At 43.5% G+C, this 26925-nt stretch overlaps 1 protein-coding gene across 3 annotated transcripts in view; it reads right to left on the bottom strand.

Moving 5' to 3' along the window:
- The window catches only part of POT1 (protection of telomeres 1), a 364682-nt gene that overhangs the window by 190745 nt on the left and 147012 nt on the right, over positions 1–26925 (bottom strand). For all 3 annotated transcript variants that reach the window (XR_003858606.1, XM_029615658.1, XM_029615659.1), the window contains exon 8: positions 13236–13366. Coding sequence is in view for 2 of the 3 variants with exons in the window: in XM_029615658.1 (XP_029471518.1) it covers positions 13236–13366 (131 nt within the window). In the remaining variant the exon portion in view is untranslated. The remainder of the gene's footprint in view (positions 1–13235; positions 13367–26925) is intronic.

The raw sequence follows: 26925 nt of genomic DNA, 5'->3' as shown, positions 1-26925 counted from the left end.
AATACAAATAGGGCATTTTTAAATTTTTTTCTATTTTAGTATAACCTCCATTTCTGATAGATTATTCACTCCTAGACCTCATCTTGAGCTTTATGAACATGGCAGGCTATAAGAATAAATTTGAATGTTATTAGTTCATTCAAATTATGTGCTAAGGTATGATGAAATAATTATGAACTGTAAAATAGTTACTGTAATCATTTTTTGACATTAACGGCCACATTTTAAACACCCCCCCCCCCCCGCGCATAAAATCCGGGGGTTATGTGTGTAGCCGGGCCTTGCGCGCGCATTTTAGAAGAGGCCCAGCTGCGCGCATAACCCCTGTTACGTGCACATGAGCCGGGCCTCGCAAAAGGGGAGGTCCTGGGGCGAGGAGGGCGGGCCAGTGCTGGAGGTGGCCGGTACAGCGGCCATTTGACACTGTGCCAGGGGATTGCCAGCTCAGGAGCTGGTGTAAATTCTAAAACAAAGAAAAAAAAAAGGTAGGATGTTTTAAGGGGTCGGGGAGGACAGGGGAAGAGGGAGGGAGTATGGCCATGGGGGTAGGGAAGTTCCCTCTCAGTCCGCTCCTTAACTGGAGTGGACTGGGAGGGAACTAAGGAAGGCCGTGATGCGTCACCGCGCAGCATTTGCAAAATTGTGCCTCCCTTGCGCGTGCGGCCCGCCAATTTTATAACATGTTATAAAATAGGTGTGTCCATGTGTGCGCGCTGGGTGACTCGCGCGTGCACCTATTAAAATCTACCCCTAATTGTTGAAATGTAAAGCAAGGGCATAAAGGTCTCTGCCACATAACAGTTGCGTTAGCTCACAGATCGACAGAAAACATTTGTAAAGATACAAATGCTTTATCCAAAAAAAGTAATTCTACAACTATCACATTCAAACTAAAACCATGCTTCATTGCTGGATTAAGGAACACAACACATTTTTCATATATATTTTCAAGAAGAAAACTGTATAACCTTATTAAAATATTAAACTCATATTATGGCTGACTAGTGGTAAGTTTCATTTTTCAACAATAATTGCCAATATTATATTCGAAAGGAATATAAATTATATGGCACAAATTGGTAAGGCATCAAAAAAAAAATTACACAGTTTATCACTGTTCAGGATATAACTTGGTCCTGAAATTTAACCAGATTAAAAATAAACTAAAACATTTCTGACAATGCTAACTCTGGTCTGCACAAACATTTTAAACAAAAAAACCCATTTATTTCTGGACAACTGATATTCTAGTAAAATATTGAAGGTGAAGCCAATTTTGGTAAGAAGTCACACTATTAGAAACCACTAAATTTAAAATCCTTTTTTTTTTTTTTTTTTAATAAGCAAACACTCATTTGCTCACAGACAATTACTTATGGAAGCACACAAAATTGACAATTTTTTGCATCAAAACAGGGCTCAAATTGTAAACATATACTAAACATCAATTAGGAAATGCAAACTTAACATGGAAATGTATTTGTGAATCATGTAGGTGAAACAGGGATCCTGAGCAGCAGTTAAGCGCAGTTGCTTACCTATAACAGGTGTTCTCCTAGGACAGCAGGATGTTAGTCCTCACATGTGTGACATCATCCGATGGAGCCCGGCACGGAAAACTTTTGTCAAAGTTTCTAGAATTTTGACCAGCACACTGAGCATGCCCAGCCTGCTACTATCCAAGCGTCCATGCGAGGTCTCCCTTCAGTCTTGTAACAGAGCGAAAAATAAAACAACAAACTGGAAGGAGAACCTAACTCCATGGGGATGCGGGCGGGATTCCTGTGGACTAACATCCTGCTGTCCTAGAAGGACACCTGTTACAGGTAAGCAACTGCGGTTTGTCCTAGGACAAGCAGGATGGTAGTCCTCACATGTGGGTGAATACCAAGCTCCAGACTGCCCCTGCTAATAGGAGAGGCCAACGACAAAACAAGGTGCCATCGGGCACAACACAACTGCATCGCTGTGGACCAGCAGGGGACTGTTTGGTTACCACAAAGGCACAAAGAGTTGGGTTCAAGTCTGGAACAGGCTGCGCAGGAAGGGTTGATCAAAGGCACTGTCCTGACGCCTGTCTTTATCCAAGCAATAATGAGCTGCAAACGTGTTAAGAGAACTTCAGATTGCGGCCCGGCAGATCTCAACAATGGGGACTGCAAGAAAATGCGCCACCGACGTTGCCATAGCCCTCAGAGCCTTTGCTCTGCTAGCTAGCAAAAGGCCTGCCGGGGCATAGCAGAAGGCGATGCAATCCGCCAGCCAGTTCGACATGGTCAGTTTACCCACCGCCACTCTCAGCCTGTTGGAGTCAAAGGACATGAAGAGCTGGGTGGACTGTCTGTGGCCGGCAGTGTGATCGAGGTTGAAAGCCAAAGCCCTTTTACAGTCCAAGGTATGAAGAGCCTGTTCTCCCGAGTGGGAATGAGGCTTCGGAAAGAAGGTGGGCAAAACGAAGGACTGGTTGATATGAAAATCAGAAAACAAATCGGAAGCCGATCCAGTTGACTGTATAGCAGTGAAGAAACGGAGATCGGTGTATATAAATGCCCTTTATTTTAAATTTGCCCGACTCTGGCCGAGTTTCGCTCTTTGGTCGAGAGCTGCCTCAGGGGCAATAAATGTCAGCAGGGCCTATCACTTGCCCACAAGGTTGATGTTATTGTATTAACATATCCACTTTTTGAATCGGCTGAGACACAGGCTACAGGGACAATTACATTAGGTGGTTTTCATACCCTATGCCGCACTGCATAATCACATGCTGAGCATACCAATGTGTGCATTACCAGAATAAGACTGAAAAATTCAAAAAGTGGATACGTTAATACAATAACATCAACCTTGCGGGCACGTGATAGGCCCTGCTGATGTTTATTGCCCCTGAGGCAGCTCGCGACCATAGAGCGAAACTCGGCCAGAGTCGGGCAAATTTCAAATAAATGGCATTTATATACACCGATCTCCGTTTCTTCACTGATATGAAAATCAGTCACAACCTTGGGCAGGAACTTCGGATGCGTACGCAAGAAAACACGATCATGGAAAAACTTCGTGTATGAGGGCACACGTAACCAGAGCTTGAAGCTCACTGATTCTACGAGCCGAAGTAATAGACACCAGGAATATGACCTTCCAGGTGAAGAACCTCAGGTTGCAGGATTGCAGCGGCTCTAAAGGAGAATGCATGAGCCGTGCCAGGACAATATTGAGGTCCCAAGATGCAACCGGAGGCCGAAGAGGGGGCTTCAGCTGGAGGCGGCCCCTCATGAAACGACCCACTAAAGGTTAGCCCGAAAGCGTGCCAGCAACACCTCGATGGTAAGCACCGATGGCGCTGAGGTGCACTCTGGCTGAGCTAGTCTGAAGCCCAGACTCGGACAGATGCCACAAGTAGTCCAACAGCTGAGGGAGGGGACATGAGAAAGGGTCCAAATCATGACTCTCACACCATATGGAAAACCTTTTCCACTTCAAGTTGTAGGACTTCCTAGTGGAGGGCTTTTGAGATGCCACCAGGACCTGAGAGAAACAGTCCGAGAGCTCCAAAGGATGAAGGACTATGTGCTCAACATCCAAGCTGTGAAGGCCAGTGCCCGGAGGTTCAGATGGTGCAAGATGCCTTGATTCTGCGAGATGAGATCAGATGCCGTCCCCAGCCGGATGGGTGCCTGCACCGACAAGTCCTGCAGAAGCAGGAACCAGACCTGTTGGGGCCAAGAAGGCGCCATAAGTATCATGGTCCACCTGTTCTGCAGAAGCTTCAGCAGGATCCTCAGGAGGAGTGGTAGTGAGGGGTATGCATACAGCAGGCCCGAGTCCCAGTGGAGGGAGAAGGCATCGCAGGCCAGATGGCTGTCCCATGATACTAGTGAGCAATACCTGCTCACATTGTGGTTGGTTGGGGAGGCGAAGAGATCCACATCCAGCGTACTCCATTGGAAAAACAGCTTGGCCGCCACCTCCGGGTTGAGGGACCACTCATGTGGCTGGAAGGAGTGGCTCAAGCAGTCCGCCAGCACATTGAGGTGGCCTGGCAGGTAGATCACTTGTAGAGACATTCCCTGTGAAAGGGCCCAGGTCCACACCTGTACCGCCTCATAGCAGAGGAGGAACGAACCCGTGCCACCCTGTTTGTTGATATACCACATTGCAACTTGGCTGTCTGTCCGAATTAGGACGTCCTTGGACAACAATAGGTCTCTGAATGCCCCAGAGCGTACTGAATTGCTCAAAGCTCCAGGAAGTTTATCTGAGAGTGGGCTTTGGAGGCAGTCCAGAGACCTTGCGTGTAGATACCATTCACATGGGCTCCCCTGAGGCGGAGAGGGTTGGAAGGGAAGCCCTTTTTCCGGGTTGGAAAGATCTTCCCACCAGGACAGAGGCACTCTTAAAGGATCCATGACTGTGACGGGTGCCTCCAGCTTCTGGGAAGCCTGCTGCCACTTGAACCATAGGGTCCATTGGGCTCTCCTCATACAGAGGCAAGCCAGAGAGGTCACATGAACGGAGGCCTCCATGTGACCCAGCAGGCGGCAAGATGGCACCCTGCGGCTGGACGAGAGTAGCCAGCGAGGCAAGAGCGATTGCCCGGTCTCGGGGCAAAAAAGCGTTCGCCTGCACTGTGTCCAACTTGATGCCTATGAAGTCCAGCTGAGGAGATGGGCAGAGATGAGACTTGGAGAAGTTTATGACAAACCCCACTGTCTGTAGCATCTGCACCGTCAGTGTCAGAGCCTGCAAGGCTCCAGAGTGGGAGTCGCTGCTGACAGACCAGTCGTCCAGGTAGGGGAACACGTGCACCGAGTGACGCCTGAGTTAGGCGGCCACCACCGCTAGGCATTTGGTAAAACGTGGGGGGGGGCGATGCCAGCCTGAAGGGTAGCACTTTGTACTGGTAATGTGCTTTCCCTACCATGAAGCAGAGGTATTTCCGGTGGCTGGAGACAATTGCAATGGGTGCATATGCCTCCTTGAGATCGAGGGAGCAAAGCCAGTCTCCTCCGCTGAGAAGCGGGATCAGTGTGCCCAAAGAGACCATCTTGAACTTTTTGCTTATGAGAAATTTGTTCAACACCTGGAGGCCTAGAATGGGGCACAAGCCACCATTCCTTTTTGGAATGAGGAAATACCTCGAATAGAACCCTCGGCCTTGCTGATGGTGAGGGACTGGTTTCACTGCTCCCACTACGAAGAGGGCAGCAAGTTCCGTCTGAAGTATGCCCTGTGGGCGAACGGACCCCACGATGGACACGGGAGCCGAATGAAGTTTAGACGGTACCCTGGAGAATGATAATAAGGACCCAGCTGTCCGATGTGATCTTTTTCCAGTGAGGGGCGAAGTTCAAGAGCCTGCCTCCGACTGGAGGATCCAATGTCAAGAGTATGGTCAACTGTTCGCTCCCTCGCTGACAGTCAAAAGCCTGTGGCTGGGGCTTGCTGGGGGGCCGGTTGAGACCTGGGTGCTTGCTGTTGGCGAGGGCAGCCCCTGGAACTGGTGCGTGGCATACAAGTCCGGGAGGCTGGAGGATATTTCCTCTGCAGGTAACAGGGCTTCCGAGAGCCTGGCCTGGAGGATTTCCTGGCCAAGGACAGGCCTTCAGAGACACTAGCAGACAGCTGTTGAACGTAAGTATCATGATGGTCTTTCAACTGCGCTACCACATCACAGACCTTATCCCCAAAGAGGTTGTCACCTGTGGAGGGGAGGTCAGCAAGCCTATCCTTGACCTCTAGCTGGAGGTCGGAGGCCTGTAGCCATGCCAATCTCCTGGCACTGATGCCCACCACCACTGTAATATATTAGCAAAAATATACATTAAACATGATTTATATCTCTTGTGAAGGTTTAGATCAAGCAACACAGACAAACTGTTTGGAAGCAACAGAACTTATCTGGTAATTTTCTTGATGGTTTGATTAACAAGGTAGAAATGAGATGCTAAAATAAAGGCCAAAATAGCAATGAAATTCAATATTTATGTGGTCATTTTATTCTTACTAGCAGTAATAGCCTCCAATCACCATTTACCGATATTAAAAAATATTGAAGGTGACCATCATAATAGGCACTACCGGCTATATCACCTTCATTTGCCTTATAAATTAATCATTGTTCACAGACCATATATCCATAGTTACATCTTTTTATAATTTTTTTATTTTATGAAAATAAAAAGGTGGCACTTATCTGTTTAAAAGTAGCCATGCCAACACAGTATTCCCCAACATAGTCCATGTTTCAAAAATAGGATGTAGAGTTTCAGCGTGGATTTGGGAGAAGCTACGGAGTGATTAAACATATGAAACATTTTTTACGTGTGTAAATTAGATGGTGAGTCTTGTGAGTATTGATGTGAAGATAGGTTTAGTATTGGATAAATATGGATGTTTATTTGGGGTTTGTGTTTTTTATATTCATAGGAGAAGTAGATGGAGGATTACAGATATTTCCCTGATGAAGCTCATAGATGAGAAGGCAAAACAGAGAATTCTTTGTCGGATATTGAGGACAGAGGATATTAAGATTGTGGTTTACGACGGAGAAAAATCTGGAAATCTATATTGGAAGGGAGCACAGTGATAATTGAATATTTGAAATTGTGATAACAGTGGTATTTGGGAATATGGGATTAGAATATACTGTTAAAATTTAAAAAATATATATAAAATAAGAATATATTTGATAGTGAACATTTTGCTCATGTATTTGGAGAGGTATGATTTTTTTATGTGTATGAATGGTTGATGGTGTGTGTGCTAGATAGTTTTTAACATGTATAGATAGGATGTTTATATGTGTTTAGTAAATAAATGATATTGAATGAATTATATTCATGATTGGTATTTTCTCTGTGGGTGTATATTAGTATCAATTTGAGAGAAAAAAGTATCTTCATTATCAAAATGAGGATCTGCATCAGGGAGTTGTTTTTCTTCTGCACAACACTGCATTAGAGATCACAATTTCAACATCTTTATTTTGAATGTTTTAATGAATAAAAAACTTAAACTTGAATTATTCTGTTTTCTAACCATTTTACATCTATAGTCACCTCAATTAAAATACATATTTAAAACATACATGAAGCACAAGTCAATACACAATTATTTTCATGAATAATAACCACATCACCATGTTCAAATCAGCATCTTCTCTCATTTTGAAGCCAAATTCTCACCAGATGTGAACCCGTTACTGAGCTTTTTTTAAAATACACATTTATTGATGTCATACATACCCCCCAATTAGATTACTTCAGCAGCTGATTAAATGATGGAATACCATTCAATGTCTAAATTCAATCCATGAGGAGCTATGGTATTTAAATATTGAAGATCTGCTACACAGCTACTCTTAAACAGATAAGTGACATGTTTTTATTTGCATAAAAAAAGAAAAATATCTAAAAAGATGGAACTATGGATACACTATGGACTGTGATCAATGATTAATTATAAGGCAAATGAAAGTCATATAGCTGGTAGTGCTTATTATGATGGTCATCATCAATATTTTTGAATATCGGTAAATGGGAGCTATAATTGCCAGTAATTTTATTTGTGTCATTTTATTCTTGACTTTTATTGACTCAATTTAGCACAAGCTGACTAAATCTCTAAAGGGAAGAGGTTAGTCAATTATTTTGTAATCATTCACTTGTCAAGAGTACTTTTTTCCCCTGAAAACCTTTATAGAATGCATGCATTAAGTAGCAGAAGCAAGCATGCTTTTGATTTATCACTAAGTACTTACATACATTTCCATTATGTCCCAGAAAATGTCTATAAGGTATACAAATTCAACAAGCTTTGATATGCACATGTGCATATACATAGGTGAAAACATTTTCTGACACTCTGAATATTTTTAGGAGCCAAGTTAAAAAAAAAAGTTCCCCGTTTTCTTTTTTTTGCTTTTACTCGTCTACATTTCCTTATTTTGCTCATTTTTTTGTTTTACTTTTGGCCTTCTTTCTCCTTCCACCTTCCACCATCTCCTCCCTAGTTATTTGCCCAACATAGCCTCGCTGAGGCCGGAGCAGCATCTTGGCCCAGCCTCAAAGCAGCAGGATAGGGACAGGTACATGAGAGGCAGCTACTGTAAGCCTTAGGCTGTCATAAGGCTCCATATTCTAAGCCCCCAGAATTTTTCTATTCCTACACACAAAAAACAGAGGGGTGTGTGTATTTTTCCCTTGCCTTAGGTACAAACCTATGACCTGATATACTAAGAATTTTTCCCATAGACATAAAATGGGAGAAAAGTCATAGTAAATGATCCCCTAAGATTGTAAGGCCTCTGGGGAAAGGGAAATGCCTATTGATTACCTGAATGTAAATTGTTGTGCATTACCAATGAAAATATAAATCTAACTAAATATGTATGTTTGTATGTGTACACACGTTTAGATTCTCTCAGAGTTTGTTGGTATTTATATATCTTAGACATTTTATATATGTATTGATAATAAGTCTTGCAAAGTAAACACATTTATTAAGCTATTTTCTTCAAAGCAGATCAAGAACATTAGAGTTTATCAATATGAACAAAAATGTTCAATTTTTCATTTGCTGCTTATAATTTTCCATACTTTCACTCTATATTTTGTATACTTCTCCAGAATTCTAATATATAACTGTGCCACAATATAAAGCAGCAACTCCTGCCTCATAATTCATACCACTCTCAGAGGACTGTAAACAAATCTGCTGCAAAGATGTACAGGTCTTTTGTTTATATTAAAATGAGAATTTAATTGGATCTATAATTATGGAAGAATCATATAATAGATATTGCTTTATCCATGCTAACTTGCTATGAATGATCTATTTTTCAGATACCATCGATCTGGGTACGGAATGTCTGAATACCAGTGTGTTTTTACCCCCTTCTTCTCTCCCCCAGTAGTCTCTGTCACCCATGCTCCTCTTCAGACTGACATGCTGAGAAAACAAGAGCCCCTGTATGGATGCCTCCTAAGAACATAAGAATTTCCATAGTGGGTCAGACCAAGAGTCCATCAAACTCAGTATCTGGTTTCCAAGTGTGGCTAATCCAGATCATAAGTACCTGACAAGTTCCCAAACAGTAGATAGATCCCATGCTACTAATGCTCAGGTTAAGTAGTGGCATTCCCCAAGTCTACCTGGTTAATAATGGTTTATGAACTTTTCCTCCAAAAACTTGTCTAAATCTTTTTTTTTTTTAAATCCAACTATATTAACTGCCTTTACCACGTTCTTCGGCGATGAGTTGCACAATTTAATCGCACGTTGAGTGAAAAAAACTTTCTTTGAAGTATACTCTCAGCGTCACTAGCCAGGGTCATCACTATATTGCCAATAGCTGTCCTTGGGCCAAAGCAAGCCATCTCTGCAGCATGCCAAGTAGCAGTACTTTAAATGGACTTCAGACATAAAAATATTCTATTTGGAGGAGCTTAAAACAGTGAAACCTTATTTCCCTACAATTCTATAGAAATAAAACAAAATGCATCTCTGGATTGACCAGAATTTCAGACAGGAAGAATGCTAATAATGATGATTTAAACATCAATTATATGTTAATCTGACATTTCAAAGCTATAGGAAGTCACTCAGATCCCCTCTCTATTGCATGTACCCTTCTTTCCCACTTCTATTTTCTATATATGCATCACAGAATTTCCACTGGATGAAAAAAGAAAATGAAAGTTTCTTGCATCACAACATAACTGCCTTGGGTACATTCATAGTACAGAGTAGTTAGGAAGCATTAGAAATAAGATTCCCCTCACGCAGAATAAACTTGAATGGCAAAGTGCTGTAGCAATAAGTAGCTAAGGAAAATATCAGAAGTGAAAAAAGGTATCTATTACAATAACATTCAAATAAACATTTTTTATGCTTTCCAACATATGAAATATTGAAAAGAACTATAGAAAAGGATCAATATCCACACATCTGTCGTCTGTAGGCACACACACTCCAAACAAACAAAAAAAAAGGGACAGAAATTCATTAAATTTGTCATGCAGGAAGAAAACATGATTGTCTGGGATGTTAAAACTAGAAACATTGATTCAGTATTTTCAGAGAACAAAGCCTCAAAAAAAAAAAAATCCCCATTGCTTTCTATGAGAAAGCAAGGCTGCAAAATGTTGACCAGTGCTCCACTCCAAAAGCCCTACCCCCCACCCTTCCAGCACTTTGGCACAGAGCAACACAGACAGAGACAAGTAAAAATAATTGAAGCAGCTAGTGAAGAATAGCACTGAAAAATACTTTAAAATCCAATCCCTATACTTCCAATTACAAGCTCCTACCGATCTCACTTTATCCCATACAGTCAGAGAAAATAACTGACAAAGATGATGTTGAAACATGCCTTCCAACCTTTCCCCATACTTCTCAATTCACACATCTAACCTGCCCCAACTGTATCTCATAACCACCAAGAAACAAATAGCTCTGCCACTTCCCCTCCCCCAAGAGCCCTTAACCACCCAAACACAATCACAGATACCACCAAGAAACAAATAGCTCTGCCACTTCCCCTCCCCCAAGAGCCCTTAACCACCCAAACACAATCACAGATACCTCCCTCAAATATAGTAATGCTCCCAAACACACCCTCAACATAAGCGCACACCCCATTTCCACACATATCCTTTTAGACATCTATGTTGAAAAACATTCCCAGAGTCATGTTTCTGTATGCTTTCCCTACTCATAAAATAAATGACAAGCACCTTTGTAAAATGTTTACTGACATGTAAATCAAGGTCTGTTTTATCATGCAACAATCCAAACAGTCTGAGGCTGAAATATTTTAAGTTGCATCCTTAGGGGTAGATTTTCAGACGAGCGCGAACAGCCTACTTTTGTTTGCGCTCCAGGCGCAAACAAAAGTACGCTGGATTTTAGTAGATACGCGCGGAGCCGCGCGTATCCACTAAATCCTGGATCGGCGCGCGCAAGGCTATCGATTTTGTATAGCCTGCGCGCGCCGAGCCGCGCTACCTCCCCCCGTTCCCTCCAAGGCCGCTCCGAAATCGGAGCGGCCTTGGAGGGAACTTTCCTTTGCCCTCCCCTCACCTTCCCCTCCCTTCCCCTACCTAACCCACCCGCCCGGCCCTGTCTACACCCCCCCCTTACCTTTGTCGGGGGATTTACGCCTCCCGGAGGGAGACGTAAATCCCCGCGCGCCAGCGGGCCTGCTGCGCGCCGGGCCGCGACCTGGGGGCGGGTACGGAGGGCGCGGCCACGCCCCCGGGCCGTAGCCACGCCCCGTACCCGCCCCCAAAACGCTGCCGACACGCCCCCGGAACGCCGCGACGACCGGGCCCGCCCCCCGACACGCCCCCGACACGCCCCCCTCCGAGAACCCCGGGACTTACGCGAGTCCCGGGGCTCTGCGCGCGCCGGGAGGCCTATGTAAAATAGGCTTCCCGGCGCGCAGGGCCCTGCTCGCCTAAATCCGCCCGGTTTTGGGCGGATTTAGGCGAGCAGGGCTCTGAAAATCTACCCCTTAATGTCCTCAGGAGAAGCACAGAGCAGACCTAATGGATGCAGATGCTAAATGGGCAAAGCTGCATATTGCCAAATCCCGGATTTACTATCTTGTACCCAAAGTTAATCTCACCCTATTATATATTTTATGAAACAACAATTTATTAAAGAATAATTTAAAGAATAATTTATTGCGGAATGGGGTAAGTTTCATAAATTTTGACGCATGCCTCCACGGCCTTGCTTCAATTATTATGTTATAATCATCAACTTACCACCCTCCCACTCGCTTATTTTTATTCAACTTTTTTTTGAATTTTTAAAAATGTGATATCCTCTTAACCATATCCCCAAGTCCACCAAAAAATGTGTCCATCAGTATTTAAAACAGTATTTTGTTTCGTTATTACTCCTTACTTTGTTGTAAAAGTCAAACTGAAATGATCTTCGCTCTTATTCCAATTCTATATTGGTGTTATGTTCTTATCTAGTGATGTTTTTTCTTTATCTATGGTTACATTGTTTAACCTAAATGTTTCTTTGTTCATTGAAACTTTATTTCTTTAGAAACAATTGAATGTTCACCTGGTCTAAAGACTTAAATCTTGTATAATTCTTAAATGAACTTTTTCTGTCACTTGAAGGATTAGGTATAGTATCACATGGATTTGACAGAATAAAATATTCTCAAACGCCAAGGATCTTGCAAGTCACAAAAACTTATTTCTTATATGCTCACAAATGCTCCCGTGGAGATAAGTTCTTGTGACTTACAATATCTAATTGGCATTTGTGAGCATATAAGAAATAAGTTTTTGTGACTTGCAAGATCCTTGGCGTTTGAGAATATTTTATTCTGTCAAATCCATGTGATACTATACCTAATCCTTCAAGTGACAGAAAAAGTTCATTTAAGAATTATACAAGATTTAAGTCTTTAGACCAAGTGAACATTCAATTGTTTCTAAAGAAACAAAGTTTCAATGAACAAAGAAACATTTAGGTTAAACAATGTAACCATAGATAAAGAAAAAACATCACTAGATAAGAACATAACACCAATATAGAATTGGAATAAGAGCGAAGATCATTTCAGTTTGACTTTTACAACAAAGTAAGGAGTAATAACGAAACAAAATACTTTTTAAATACTGATGGACACATATTTTGGTGGACTTGGGGATATGGTTAAGAGGATATCACATTTTTAAAAATTCAAAAAAAAGTTGAATAAAAATAAGCGAGTGGGAGGGTGGTAAGTTGATGATTATAACATAATAATTGAAGCAAGGCCGTGGAGGCATGCGTCAAAATTTATGAAACTTACCCCATTCCGCAATAAATTATTCTTTAAATTATTCTTTAATAAATTGTTGTTTCATAAAATATATAATAGGGTGAGATTAACTTTGGGTACAAGATAGTAGATTTTTTGGTCTCATCTCGGCGGAGATTAATACGGACAAATCCCAGATTTATTCATTCATGGCTGCAGAACTAAGGAGATCAATGAGAATCCAAGCAACAGAGTCTGTACTCAAGATTTGCTGCTGAACTCCAATGGATACTCATTATATAGAGCCCTCAAAAAGAAAATTACAGTCAATCAATAAAAGTATTAAAGTATATTAAAGGAAACGTATTACAGAAATATTAGTTCTCTAGTGTGCTGTGTAATTCTTATACTAATTTACAATTTACTTAAACATTTACAATTATCTTCTGAAATAATAAATGCATACCTTTATTCTGTGAAATCGAATGATGTCTCCAATTTTGTAGATTTTTGGAAGTGTATCTAGATTTCCACTGAAAAGCATACAGGTTAACTTGGCATTCGACTGATCCACAATGGTCACAACTGAACAATAATCTGTTTAAAATAAGGAGAAAGTGGAGGGATTTAAAAATAGTTTGTAAATTAAATTACAAAACACATTAATAAACTGTCAAATATGCAAGGATTCAATATCCTTACATGTACAACATCTCTTAGTTCTTGTTTACTAATTTATTGTCCAACTGAAATTAAGCAATGGAACTGGCCCATGTCCTGCTACAAATTTAGGGGCGGTTTTTCAGAGCCCTGCTCGCCTAAATCCGCCTAAATCCGGGCGGATTTAGGCGAGCAGGGCCCTGCGCGCCGGTGCACCTATGTTCAATAGGCCTACCGGCGCGCGCAGACCCCGGGACTCGCGTAAGTCCCGGGGTTTGGCGAGGGGGGCGTGTCGGGGGGCGGGTAAGGTCGGCGCGGCGTTTTGGGGGCGGGCCCGGGGGCGTGGTTACGGCCCGGGGCGGTCCGGGGGCGTGGCCGCGCCCTCCGTACCCGCCCCCAGGTCACGTCCCGGCGCGCTAGCGGCCTGCTGGCACGCGGGGATTTACGCCTCCCTCCAGGAGGCGTAAATCCCCCGACAAAGGTAAGGGGGGGGTTTAGACAGGGCCGGCGGGTGGGTTAGGTAGGGGAAGGGAGGGGAAGGTGAGGGGAGGGCAAAAGAAAGTTCCCTCCGAGGCCGCTCCGATTTCGGAGCGGCCTCGGAGGGAACGGGGGTAGGCTGCGTGGCTCGGCGCGCGCCGGCTATACAAAATCAATAGCCTTGCGCGCGCCGATCCAGGATTTGCGCGGCTATGCGCGTATCTACTAAAATCCCGCGTACTTTTGCTTGCGCCTGATGCGCCAGCAAAAGTACGCCAATTCGCGCGGTTTGAAAATCTACCCCTTAATTTTTTTTTGGGGGGGGGGGGTGTTTATAGCATTTTATGTTTATTTTTACTTTAAACCTTGACTTTTATTTATTTATTTTTTGGAAAACAAGTATCTTCCAAGATTCTGTTGGCTATCTGAAAGTGGCAACTGAAGCAATATGTTTCTAAACCAAAGCTATTCATCTGTAATAGGGCTTCTCCATAGACAACAAGCAAAAATCAGCCATAACCAACGGGTGACATCTGACAGCATCAGCACAAACTCAGTTCTCAGAGTTCAGATGTCTTTCTGATCATGCATGGGAGTTCCCACATGCAGCTGCTGCCTCATGCCCTCAGTCTCATTCAGAGCTAACTCTGAAGCTTAATAATAAACTCTCCAAGAAGCTGGGCAGGTAATATATATATGGTTGATTTATCCTGCTGTCTACAAAGAGTCCTTGATACAGGTAAGCAACTTTGCTTTCTCCATTGACAAGTAGGATTAAATCAGCCATAACCAGTGGAGAGGGCTGCTTTGCAGAGAATCTTCAGAGGGATAACCATGTTAGTCTGGTGTATCAAAAATTACATGAGGTGCCACCCATCTTGTGTCATTTTTGCAGAGAAATTAACTTATAGACAACCCGGATCACACCCGGTGGAGAGTGGACTACAGGCTAGAGAGAACTGCTTATCCAAAGTTGTTGTATCTTTGAGACATGCTGTCCAGACAGTAGTAGGATATAAAGTGTGAACTGACAAATAAGTAGCAGGTTTGCAGACATCTTCAATAGAAGTGGCCTGCAGATAAGCCACTGAGGTAGCCATGGATTGTACTTGATGAGTCTTGACAGTCTGTAATCTGTAAGCTAGCCAGCATATAGCAGTCTGCTAGCCAATTAAAAAGACTTCTTTTGGTAACTGTCCTTCCCAATCTGTTAGGATCAATGGACACAACCAACTGAAAAACATGAGTGTGAGCCCGAGTCCTCTGCAATTAATAAGACAGGGCTCTCTTACAGTTCAAGAAGTGAAAAGCCAATTCCCCTCTGCGTGCATATGATTTTGGAAAGAACGTGGAATACAGATATCGTTTTCAGAAGAAAATCAGGATGAGTTTGCAGAACAACCCTGTTGAATAATAGAACAGAGCCTATAATTTGTTCACTCTTTGTGCTGAAGTGACACCAACAAGGAACACAGTCTCCAGGCTACCACCTTGGTTCATGAATTAAGCCAAGACCATGCTGAGGTCCCATAGCACAGGTGGTTTACTGATTGGAGGGTTAGTATGCCACAGTCTTTTCATGAAATTTGACTCTAAAGGGTAGAGAAAGACAGGAGCTCTCTGTCTACCTGCTGGTGATATGCCTCAAAGGCATAGAGATGTATACTGACTGAAGAAATACTGAGGCCTGAAGATGAGGAAGAAAAGATAAAGCAGGTCTCACAGACCATGAAAAGAGAGGTACAGATGACTGGTCTCACACCATACAGAGAACCTCTTTCATGTGAAACTGTAGGGCTTCCTGATGGAACATGTTCTAGTCTGGACTTCCTCCACAGCCCTGGGAAGGATGAAAGAGAATACTATTGTGCATGCAATATCTACACCATGATAGCCAAGGATGGAAATTCAGGTAGCAGAGTTTTCTTTTCTCCTGGGTGATAAGAGCCTGAGATAACCCTAGTTGGATTAGAAAGGTTGAACCAGCAGACAAGGCGATAAGGATAGCACACTTGAAGTGGTCAGACTGGTGCTATGAGATTAACCCTCACCCTGTCCTGTAGAAGCTTCTAAACAGTTCTGGCAATAAGTGGAACTGGAGGGTATGCACAAAGAAGACCAATGCTCCAGTTTAGTATGAAAGTACTGGGAGCTAATCTTCAGCTGTTTGGTCTCAATGACTGGGGTTCCCCAATGGAACAACAGGTCATCTGCGACCCTCCAATCTAGGGACCACTCATGCGGCTGTAGAACTTTTCTGAACTGGTCCACTAATGTATTTTGGATGCCCTGGAGGTAAGCGGCCTGGAGGAGTGAAGTGAGGCCTACAATTAGATCCACAAGGCCTCTTCACAGAGGGCTTACAAATCTATGCCTATCTGCTTGTTTATATAAAACATGGCCACCTAATTATCTGTCCAGGCCAAGAATCTCTTGTTTGAGAACAGATTGGAGAAAGCTGTTAATGCATACTAAATGGCCTATAGTTCCAGAAGACTGTAGATGACTTTCTACTTCGGACCACATTCCCTAGGTCCAAGAAGTGCTAGTGTGTGCTTCCCAATCTCTGTTGCAAGTATCAGTAGACAGCACCATTTGATGTGCTGGGATTCACAATGGAAATCCAAACTTCCAGGTTCATCCACCACAGCAGACACACCCAGATCTCAAGTTCCACAGTTTCAAGATGAGTTGCAACCCACCTGACTTATTGGGAATTAATTAGTACTAGGAGTAGAACCTTGTGCCATACTCTCAAGAAGGGATAACTGCTATGGCCTTCTGCTGTAGGAGAGATGTTATATATCAAGCTGTAGCTGAGCTGACTAGGTAGGGTCGGAATTGGAAACTGATGTCTTCCAGTTCAGAGAAGTGCAAGCAGTAGCCATATAACCACAATTCTCAAGACTTCCTTGTCCTTTGCAATGCAGACCCATTGTGACAAGCAAGAATGAACCCTCCCCCTCTCACTAGAGAAGGCAGGGAGGATGACAACATGACATCAAAAACTCATCCAAGATTTGGGCTGCAACTGATGCTCTTTAGACTACTGCCTTTTCCTCTGTCAGTCTCTGGAGAGAAGTAGCTGGGGCTGAAAAAGGAGCCCCCAATGCCTCTGGAAAAAAGCAGGACAGGCTCCTCTTATTGTGCAAGGGACATCTGCCAGTTATAAATATCTTCCTGGATTCTGCTCACATAGAGCCAAACAAGTCTCCTGGCTACAACAGACATTGCAAATTTTCCTTAGCTACTTATTGCAGTATGAAATGCCTCATAAGTGGAATGGATCAGTTGTTTACCTTATTTCTTTGCATCTATCAAGGCCTACTGGAAGTCACTCCGATGAGGATCCTCTGAGCTTGCTGGCAGTTTCAGCTTCTGATGCATTTATGCATGTACTGTACCATGAAAAGCTGGTAAGCCACAATCCTTCTTGTCTTTTCTGGGTGGCATATTAGAATACTCCCTAAAGCCTGTTGCCCTCTTCAGAGCTGAGTTCACCACAACAAAGAGGTGCAGAAGCTGGACAATTCCAAAGCTCAGATACTTCAAGTCAAACTTGTGTGCGTCACAGGTAAGCAAGAACTAGGAGACTGCCTCATCCTCTGCTAAAAAATACTTAAAAGGTTGTGGACCAGAAGAGAAGCAAATACCATTGAGGGCTGGATGAGTTGTAACAGCTCGAAAACATCCATTTTTAGGTGCTCTGCCTTCTTGAGGTTAATAGATAACATACTCGCCATCTTCTCCAGAAACCAAGAGTAACTAATGTCCTTGAGAGGCAATTTCACTATGACGTGGCAGACTGAAGAGGGATTGGAAGGAATCTCTGTAAACCCATCCTCATCTGACCATTGTGAAACACTCATCCATGACTAGAACAAAGAGGAGGGAAGCCGGAGAGAAGATTTCTACTGCTCCAACAGAGAGAGAATAGGTATGAACTCCGATCAAACTGAATCATAAGAACATAAGAAATTGCCATGCTGGGTCAGACCAAGGGTCCATCAAGCCCAGCATCCTGTTTCCAACAGAGGCCAAACCAGGCCACAAGAACTTGGCAATTACCCAAACACTCATTCCCCCTTTGAATCCCTAGGCAGGGATGCCTCGAGGAGAGAGGAATCAGCCATGATAGTGAAACCCTTCTTGGGGACACAGGGACATCTCGGGGATCATCAGAACCCTGAATTGCAGGAAAAAGTCCTCCATCCTGGATAGGAGAGGCTCCCTTCTTTCTCTCTGGGACTCTAGAAGCAAGAAGGAAAATATATTCTTTGGCATCTCAGACAGCTGGGCTAACTTCTGCAGAGGGGTTCTAAGTACTGGAATAGGCAGGGAAACATCCTCATCTGACATCCAGATACATTCATCTTAACTTGGAGCCACAGTATGAGGTGGCACCAAAGAAGAGCTCAGTGAGGCTAGTAATTGGGCCCAGGATACACTTGGCATCAACGCATTCTGTGCTGATTATGCTGATGCACTCAGCTGACTGGAATCAGGTCAAACTATCAACACTGGTAGGGATTCTCTCCATGCCAAGGCTCCAATTCCTTGTCAATTACTGCTGACTTCTTGGCACTTAGGTGTTCCATGTTGTGGAGGTGACTGTGCCCTGACTGGCAGCACCAATGTCACTGAAGGTTCCTTGGGCCATGCCAAGACTGGAGGATCTAGGGAAGACAAACTTCCCAGTGCCATGTAGGTTCTTCTGTGCTGCAGAGGATGACACTCAACTGGGTGGAAGAGCTCCTCATCAACAAGACCAATGACACCCTTCTCAGTGTCGAGTTGGAGCCAGGCCCTGCAGAGCCCTGTATTCAGCACCAAGGGAGACAGCCCCTGAGGCGATTCTTAGCACCATCTAGGCAATCTTGTTAGTGCCTTGTTCTGTGCCTTAGGATTCTGCACTTAGCTCAAACTCTTGCCTATAGCAGATCTGAAAGCTGGTGCCAATGTGCAGGATGGGAACTTTCCTAACAGATCTGTGGTAATAAGGGAAGGCAGACTCCTGGAGCTTTCTCTGCTTTTTGAGGCACTGGGACTTTGAGGAGGACTAACTCTGGGTGTGGTTAATCTTCCCGTGTTCACATTGAGGCTTCAGAGCCTTTCCTGACTCCATCTTTTGCAGTTCTTTCATCTTCTAGACATGGAACTGTAATCACCTGAGGAGACATCCTGCTGCAGCGAGGACAATTGTCTTGCAAATCACGGACACCTGGGCCAGTCCGGCGCCACCAGGAATACTAGCACCCTGAGGCCTTCAATCTTGCGAATTATCCTGCCCAGCAAGATCCACGGAGGAAGGACAAAAAGCAATCTGTCTTCTAGCCAGACTTGTACGAGATTGTCTATTCCCAGGGACCACGGATCTCCTGCGACTGTAGAAGCGAGGAACCTTCACATTTCAAGAAGTCACCAGCAGGTCTAGTAACGGAAGGCCCCAGCAATCCACAATCAGCTGAAATACCTCAGCTGACAACAACCACTCTTCTGGGTCCAAACGTTGTCTTTTCCTGCAATATGAGAAGCTGAGATCATCTGCAGATGACCTTCCATCCAGTCCATCAGCTGGTCTATTTCCTGCGACACTTGCTGCAATTGATATAAGTCACTGTCATCGCGTTGTCCGATATCACGTAAATTGCTTGATTCCGCAGCCTGTGGCTGAACTGCAAGCATGCCAGCTGTATCGCCCAGGCCTCTAGGCGAATGATGTTGCAGCGGGACTCTTCAGCATTCCAGCACCCCTAGGCCATTAACTCCAGACAGTGAGCCCCCCAACCATGGAGACTCACATGTCATGAGTACCAACCAAGGGACGAGGACAAGGGAACTCCCTTTCTCAGATGATCCTCGTGCAACCACCACTGGAGGCGAGAACAGATTTCAATTGACAAGTGGAGTAGAACCACATTATTCTGAGACTGTGGCTTCCAATGAGATTTATTTATTTATTTAATGCTTTTTATATACCGACATTCATTGGGAGTAACACATCGGTTTACATTCAACATGAACTTAGCTTAACACGCTTTACAAAGAAATTTATAAATACGACAAATTATAAACTGGAATTTATAAATACGACAAATTATAAACTGGAAAGTTAGATAACTATGCACAGGGTAATCAGAGATAGAGATAACAGAGAGCGCCGAAGAGGACGCATATGCGTCCATCCCCACGGCACCACTTCCAAGATAGCTGCCATCAAGCCAAGTACCTGTAGGTATGACCACACCGTTGGGCATATGGTGCTCATCTACTGATGCACTGGAGACATCAATCTCTGGAGACGAACTTCTGGAAAGAAAACTGTCCTGTCCCATTTTGAACCGGATTCCCAGATACTCCAATGACTGGGATGGTTGAAGATTGCTCTTGGTCAGGTTCACCACCCAACCAAGTTCCTGCAATAAGGAGATCACCTTGTGTGTCACCAGGTGGCTCTCTTCCTGAAACTTGGCTCAAATCAGCCTTCTTTTCACAAGGCCACCGCTACCACCACCTTAATCTTGGAAAATATTCTGGGAGTGGTGGCTAGACCAAAAGGCAGTGCCCAAAACTGATAATGGCACCCAAACACCGCAAAGCATAGAAAGCATTGGTGTTCCAATCATATGGGAATATGAAGGTAAGCCACTGACAGATCCAAGGTCAGAAATTCCCCCATCTGCACCACCATTATTACAGAGAGTAAGGTTTCCATTTGAAAATGAGTCACCTTCAAGTGACTGTTGACCCTCTTGAGATCCAAGATGGGACAAAAGGAGCCCTCCTTCTTGGGCACAACAAAATAAATGGACTATCGCCCCATACTTTCTTGAGATGTGGGCACCGGAACCACAGCTCTCAGTTTGAGAAGCCTTAGAAGCATGAACTCCATTGCCTGCTTCTTCAGCGGGGAGTGGCAAGGGGACACTATAAACACGTCCCAAGGAATACTGCAAAATTCAAGTGCATACCCTTTGCGTATCACCTCCAGGACCCACTGGTCTGACGTAATCTCACCTCCGATAAAAGAGAGTGCAACATCCCCCTATTTCCTGTTCTGGAAGATGAGTCGGCAAACCTTCATTGGGAAGCTCGGGAAGGTCCACCATCCGAGCCCACTCCTCTCTTGGGCTGCCAGGGACGAAAGGACAGAGACTTACCAAAAGGCTGAGTCTGCTGAAAGGTCATCCCTCAATAGGGACAAAAAAAATCTGAAAGCCCAGAACATCCTTCAAGGTTGCTCCTCCCGCTACGGGGATAGTCGTCCGCTTAGACACAGCAATACCAGAGCATCCACTTTGGGAAAACGCAAACGTTCTCTCACAGCCGGATCCAGGGGGTACAGGCATTCCAATGTCCGACCCATTTAAAATTTGTCTCTGGGGCATCCCCATTCCAGATCTATCAATTCCTGCACGGCATCCATCACAGGGAAAAAAAACTAGAGGCTTTACGTAAGAAAACCAAAATGGGATTCCTCCTCGTCTCTGAGATAGCATCCAAACCAGGAACACCCTGCTGTTTCAAGGTCTGGGAAAACAGGGCTGGCAGTTCATCTCTATGAAAGAACTGCAACATGGTTCGATATGGTTCCAGCCCTGGAGGAATTTCCCCATCTTCCAGGGAATCAGGATCAACCTCATCATCAGTACCATCCAGATTCCTGTCAGGAACACCCGCTTGGAGCAGAGGCAAGCCACAGTGCTTAAACATAGGACTAGAAGAGGGAAGAGCCACCACTGAGGGTCTGACTGGACAGAAATGGGGGAAGCAGAGGACTGTGCCTGAAGAAAGGCTTGTAAGTCTTGAAAAGATTCCACCCAAGAAAACGTAGCTGGGTCTAGACCAAGCTAAGAAGAACTGGAACTGGTCTCACAAAAGTGCCCTCAGCAGCAGAGGAGCCAGTCAAGGGAGAACCAAGATCTGGCATCCCCCCAGTCAAGGCCGTGACCAACTCATCATCAGAATGGGAAGAGCCAGGCTTAGCAAAATCCGAGTAAGACAAATCTCCCTGCGCGTCTGACCAGCGCTGACGCAGGTTAAAAGCCAGGTCAGGCTGAGAAGTCCCAATGATAGGCTACATAAATAGGAAAACACTTCAGATTCTTGCTTACTGGCTCCATCACTGTGGTAAATGTGCTTTGGAATGGCTCGCGCTCAAAAATGAAATGTACGTAAAAAAATAAGCGCAGCAAGGTTCACGCGCAACCAGTGCACCAAGTTAAGCACATAAACTTTGTGCACGTAAAAAGCGCGCCCAAAAGCCAAGTGTACAACTCACGCGCAGAGCCAGCACACTGCACACACCGGCGACCTACAGAGGAAGAACACGCACAAGAACACGGAAAAATGGCCGCCGCGAAAAAAGTCTAAGTGCGGGACCTAGCCCACTGGGGGCCACTCAACCCGCCAGGCTGCCTAGTTCCCCAACCCCAACGGGAGTCGGAATGAATGTTGGCACAGTGCGCAGAGAACGGAGAAAGTCCTGAAACCTCTCTTTCTCTGATTCGGGTAAAACTTTCTCCTTTTTTTTTTTTTTAAACCTTACCTGAGCTCAGCACTTACCAGCTGAATACAGAGATGGTCTCTGGCTGCGAGGGTGGGGGAGGGGGAGAAGGCATCTGCTGTCACCGCCACGCTTGGCCTCCTGCACCTGCTACCTTTCATCTGAACTAGTAACTAGGCCCATGCCTGGAAATCCAGCTACTGGACCAAGGCACACCTCTGAAGGACCACGGAAATCGCCTCAGGAATTCTCAACTGAGGGAGGGACCTTTAGGTATCACCACAGGATAGCAGGGCTTTCTTTTCCTGAATTTAGAATTTCTCCTTTCAAAAGGTTCAAAGCAAGTCGCATAGGGAGATGCATGTCCACCATCTGCTGGTGACAGAGAATACTGGCAGACTGGGGTCACTGTAGGGTTATATATACTGTGATGTCATCTTGCTGTCTCCATCTGCTGGCAGGGGAGCATAAACCCACTGGTCCTGAGCCCATCTGTCTACACGCTAGGAAATCAGATTAAATCTCAGAGGAATGAGAGCTCAGAAAATTATATTCAACCACATTGGAAAGATGGAACAATCTCACTTATGATGTATATAAATAGGACATGGCAGGCTACTTTTTTAAAAATATTACAGATTTAAGATGTATTTTTCTAATAAGAGATTTTATGTGATTTAATGAGTAAATATTCACTTCAGACAAGCGTGGTTAGGTGATAAGTATTGGGACTAGTTAGACTGCATCGCAACTATGAATTTCATGCCTCTGACAAAGCAAAAGCCAGGTTATAAAATGTGATGTTAATCATCTAAGTGTTGCTTCAGGAAGAAATGGCTTAACGTTTGAAGAGCAGATCCAGGCTGATGGCAGTTGAAAACAGAGACATGGAGTGTCTTCCACCTATGCTAACCACCTTCCTCTCAAGTTGAGCCCTCAGGTGGTGATGGCCAACGAAGCATGAGGAATGAAGGTAGCCCCCGAAACAAGGAAGGAGCTAAAAGCCTGGAATGGAGCGGGAGTTAAAGCACACCAGGAAACTAGAAATAAGAGGTCAAAAGCAGGAATACTGAAGGCTGAAACCAGAGATGATGAAGTATTCTAGATTCAGGTAACAAGGATAGAGCCAGAGTATGAAGACCAGGAAATAGAACCAAGCTCTGGCAATTGACTGAGGAAAAGCCTGAACATAAATATATGTCTAGGCATGAAATAAAATGGCTGTGGAGCATTGAGGGGGAAGTGAGGGGCACAGAGCTGGGAAAACTTAATAGATGGCTCACAGTGCCATCTGCAGGTTAGAGGTGGTAGTTGGTAACAGATCCTCACACTATAAATGTTTGGTTATGCAGTACATCGAGAATATTATCCAAAAAAGCCTCATTTTAGTCAACTGATTTAGGAGCTTTTAGAGCAAATAGAGTCTACATGCAGAGATAAATGGTCACAAAATGTTTGAACAGGGTTAATGTGCTCTGGAATGAGGTACCGCAGCCCATTCACCTGGAATCCAGTTACCTTACTTTCTGTAAAAAGGCTAAGGCATGGCTGTTTAACCAGACCTTCAGTCAGTCTGATCAAAAAAAAAAAAAAAAAAATCTACCTCCATCACCTAGAACCCTTGACCGGGAAGAGTCTGTGCCTCATTTGTTCAGACCATACTGGTCATTCCATGTCCTGCAAAGGACCCACAGCCACCCATGATTTGTTCTGCTCTCTGTACTTTCCTAAGAACTTAAGAAATTGCCATGCTGGGTCAGACCAAGGGTCCATCAAGCCCAGCATCCTGTTTTCAACAGAGGCCAAACCAGGCCACAGGAACCTGGCAATTACCCAAACACCAAGAAGATCCCATGCTACTGCTGCAATTAATAGCAGTGGCTATTCCCTAAGTAAATTTGATTAATAGCAGTTAATGGACTTTTTAAGCCGTAGTTAGTGTGTTTATTTTTAAAAGTCTGTAAGGCAACTAGTAAGCAGAACTGAGTGTTTGTATTTAAAAAAAAAAAAAGTTAGCAAGAAGCTAGAAATAAGCTAGGAGCAGTGTATACCTAAGTAAAAAGGTTGAAAAGTTCAGTTCAGTTCAGTTACTCACCTTGGAAAGGTGTTGAGGTAGTGTGATTTGGTTTGATTAGGTACCAACATTTGATAATCAAGAGAGCAGTGAGTCACTCTGGCTGACTAACTGAAGTTAGACTGTTTGGAAGCCAAATGTACGCTCTTAGGTAGAAAGCTTAAATCCAGAACCTCCAGGGTAGCATTCTCTGAAATGCTCCCTGTTCAATGCGCAGGTCACCAGAGGCAGGCAGCGCTCCGGAGTCTCAATGCGTGGATGAGACGATGGTGCAAGGAAAAGGGATTCAGTTTTGTTAGGAACTGGGGAACCTTTTGGGGAAGGGGGAGTCTCTTCCGAAGGGATGGGCTCCACCTTAACCAGGGTGGAACCAGACTGCTGGCGCTAACCTTTAAAAAGGAGATAGAGCAGCTTTTAAACTAGAACAAAGGGGAAAGCCAACAGTCGCACAGCAGCGCATGGTTCGGAGAGATGTATCTTCAAAGGATACTAATGATGCATTAGAATTAGGGTATCCCGACAGTGAGGTTCCAATAATAAGAAAAGTAGTCCAAGTGCCTGTAACTAAAAACTCACCTGAGCTAAAAAATTCTAACTTATCCCTATCAATTAAAAAGCAGAATGAAAATACAAACAAAAAACAAACTTTGAAATGTTTGTATGCTAATGCCAGAAATCTAAAAAGTAAGATGGGAGAATTAGAATGTATAGCAGTGAATGATGACAGACTTAATTGGCATCTCAGAGACATGGTGGAAGGAGGACAACCAATGGGACAGTATTATACCAGGATACAAATTATATCACAATGACAGAGAGGAGCACCCGGGAGGCGGTGTGGTGCTTTATTTCTGGGATGGCATAGAGTCCAACAGGATAAACATCCTGCATGAGACTAAATGCTAAATTGAATCTTTATGGGTAGAAATCCTTTGTGTGTCGAGGAAGACTATAGTGACAGGAGTATACTACCGTCCACCTGGTCAAGATGGTGAGGCGGACAGTGAAATGCTAAGAGAAATTAGGGAAGCTAACCTAATTGGTAATTTTGAAGGCCAGACAGCTGTCGACGGCCTTCTGACAGGAAAAATGGGAAAAACGGTATCGACTGGAGAAAATATGAATACTCACTGAACGGTGGAGAGAGGGAGACCCCTATGAAGGGGATAAATTTGAAAAACTTTTAAACTTTTTCCACTGAGGAAAATAATGTGTGAAAACTATCACACAGGGCTCCTTCACCGCAAGGCTAATAGCAGCACGGAAAAAAGAAGACTGAAAGGATACCCCTGTGGCTCGAGGCATCATGGCATGCTGGGCATGCTCAGTGTTCCAGTCAAAAGTTTCTAGAAACTTTGACAGAAAATTTTCCGCGATAGGCTCCGTCCGGTGACATCACCCATATGTGAGGACTATCATCCTGCTTGTCCTGGGATAATATAAATATATCCCTTTGTTAAAACCTTTGAGATTTAATAATTTTATTTTGGACTTATCTGTTATATTATTGTAATTTTATTGTACTGTTTTATACCACGTTATTTTATATTTTATGCTGTATTATTTTTACTTCAATTTTATGATTTTATTGCAATTTGTTCTAACTTATTTTAAGATTTAGATTTATTTTTTATTCTTTTGTCCATTACTTTGATTTACATTTGTAAAATATTGCATTAATGAAGCCAATAAATACTAATAATTATACACATCACAAATCAAGGATGGTCTCTTATATGCATCTGTACGGCAGAGCTGTGTGTAAGTTGTGCTATATAAATGTTTAGTATTAGCAGTAGATAAAGTTAAAATGTTGGCTTGTGTGACCTTTTATTTAATTAATCTTTATGACAACTTTTGGAGTTTATCATAGTCATATTTTTTGTAAAAGGAAGACAAAACAGTGAATACAAGACACAAATATAGACAAACGATAAAATACCATAGTTACTTCAAATTAGAAATTAAGATGAACATACATAGAAAAAGATCATACAAAACAAGATCATCAAAATATAGAAGAGAAAACATAGGAAGGAGGCTAAATCAGTCAAAAAATAACCTGAAATTAGTCATTACATGCCTTCTCAACCACATATAGATAGATTTAATTGGCTGATTATCTGAAAACTAAATCTCCCATGATTTTTAAGTCAGTAAGGAACAGAGTGAAATAACTTGGGCTATTACAATTATTCAGTATTGTGTACCATTAAGCTGTGATTTAACTGGTGATAAAACCTTAGTGCAACAAGGAAATTGTCTCCTTTGCACTTACAACATTAGCATAAATGGGCACTAATTCATCTAGTGCTTTGCTGAGCTAAAATAGACAAGGGTCTGAGCATACTTAACAGATCAGCCAGTTTGTCTTGGAAACTTGCTGAAAATTCCAGTGTAATAGACAAAAGCTAGAGGGAGATAGAAAATGGTATTACA

This window comes from Rhinatrema bivittatum, chromosome 9 (genome assembly GCF_901001135.1).
Source record: "Rhinatrema bivittatum chromosome 9, aRhiBiv1.1, whole genome shotgun sequence".
Taxonomy (NCBI): domain Eukaryota; kingdom Metazoa; phylum Chordata; class Amphibia; order Gymnophiona; family Rhinatrematidae; genus Rhinatrema; species Rhinatrema bivittatum.
This window is presented reverse-complemented; position numbering and strand designations above follow the sequence as displayed.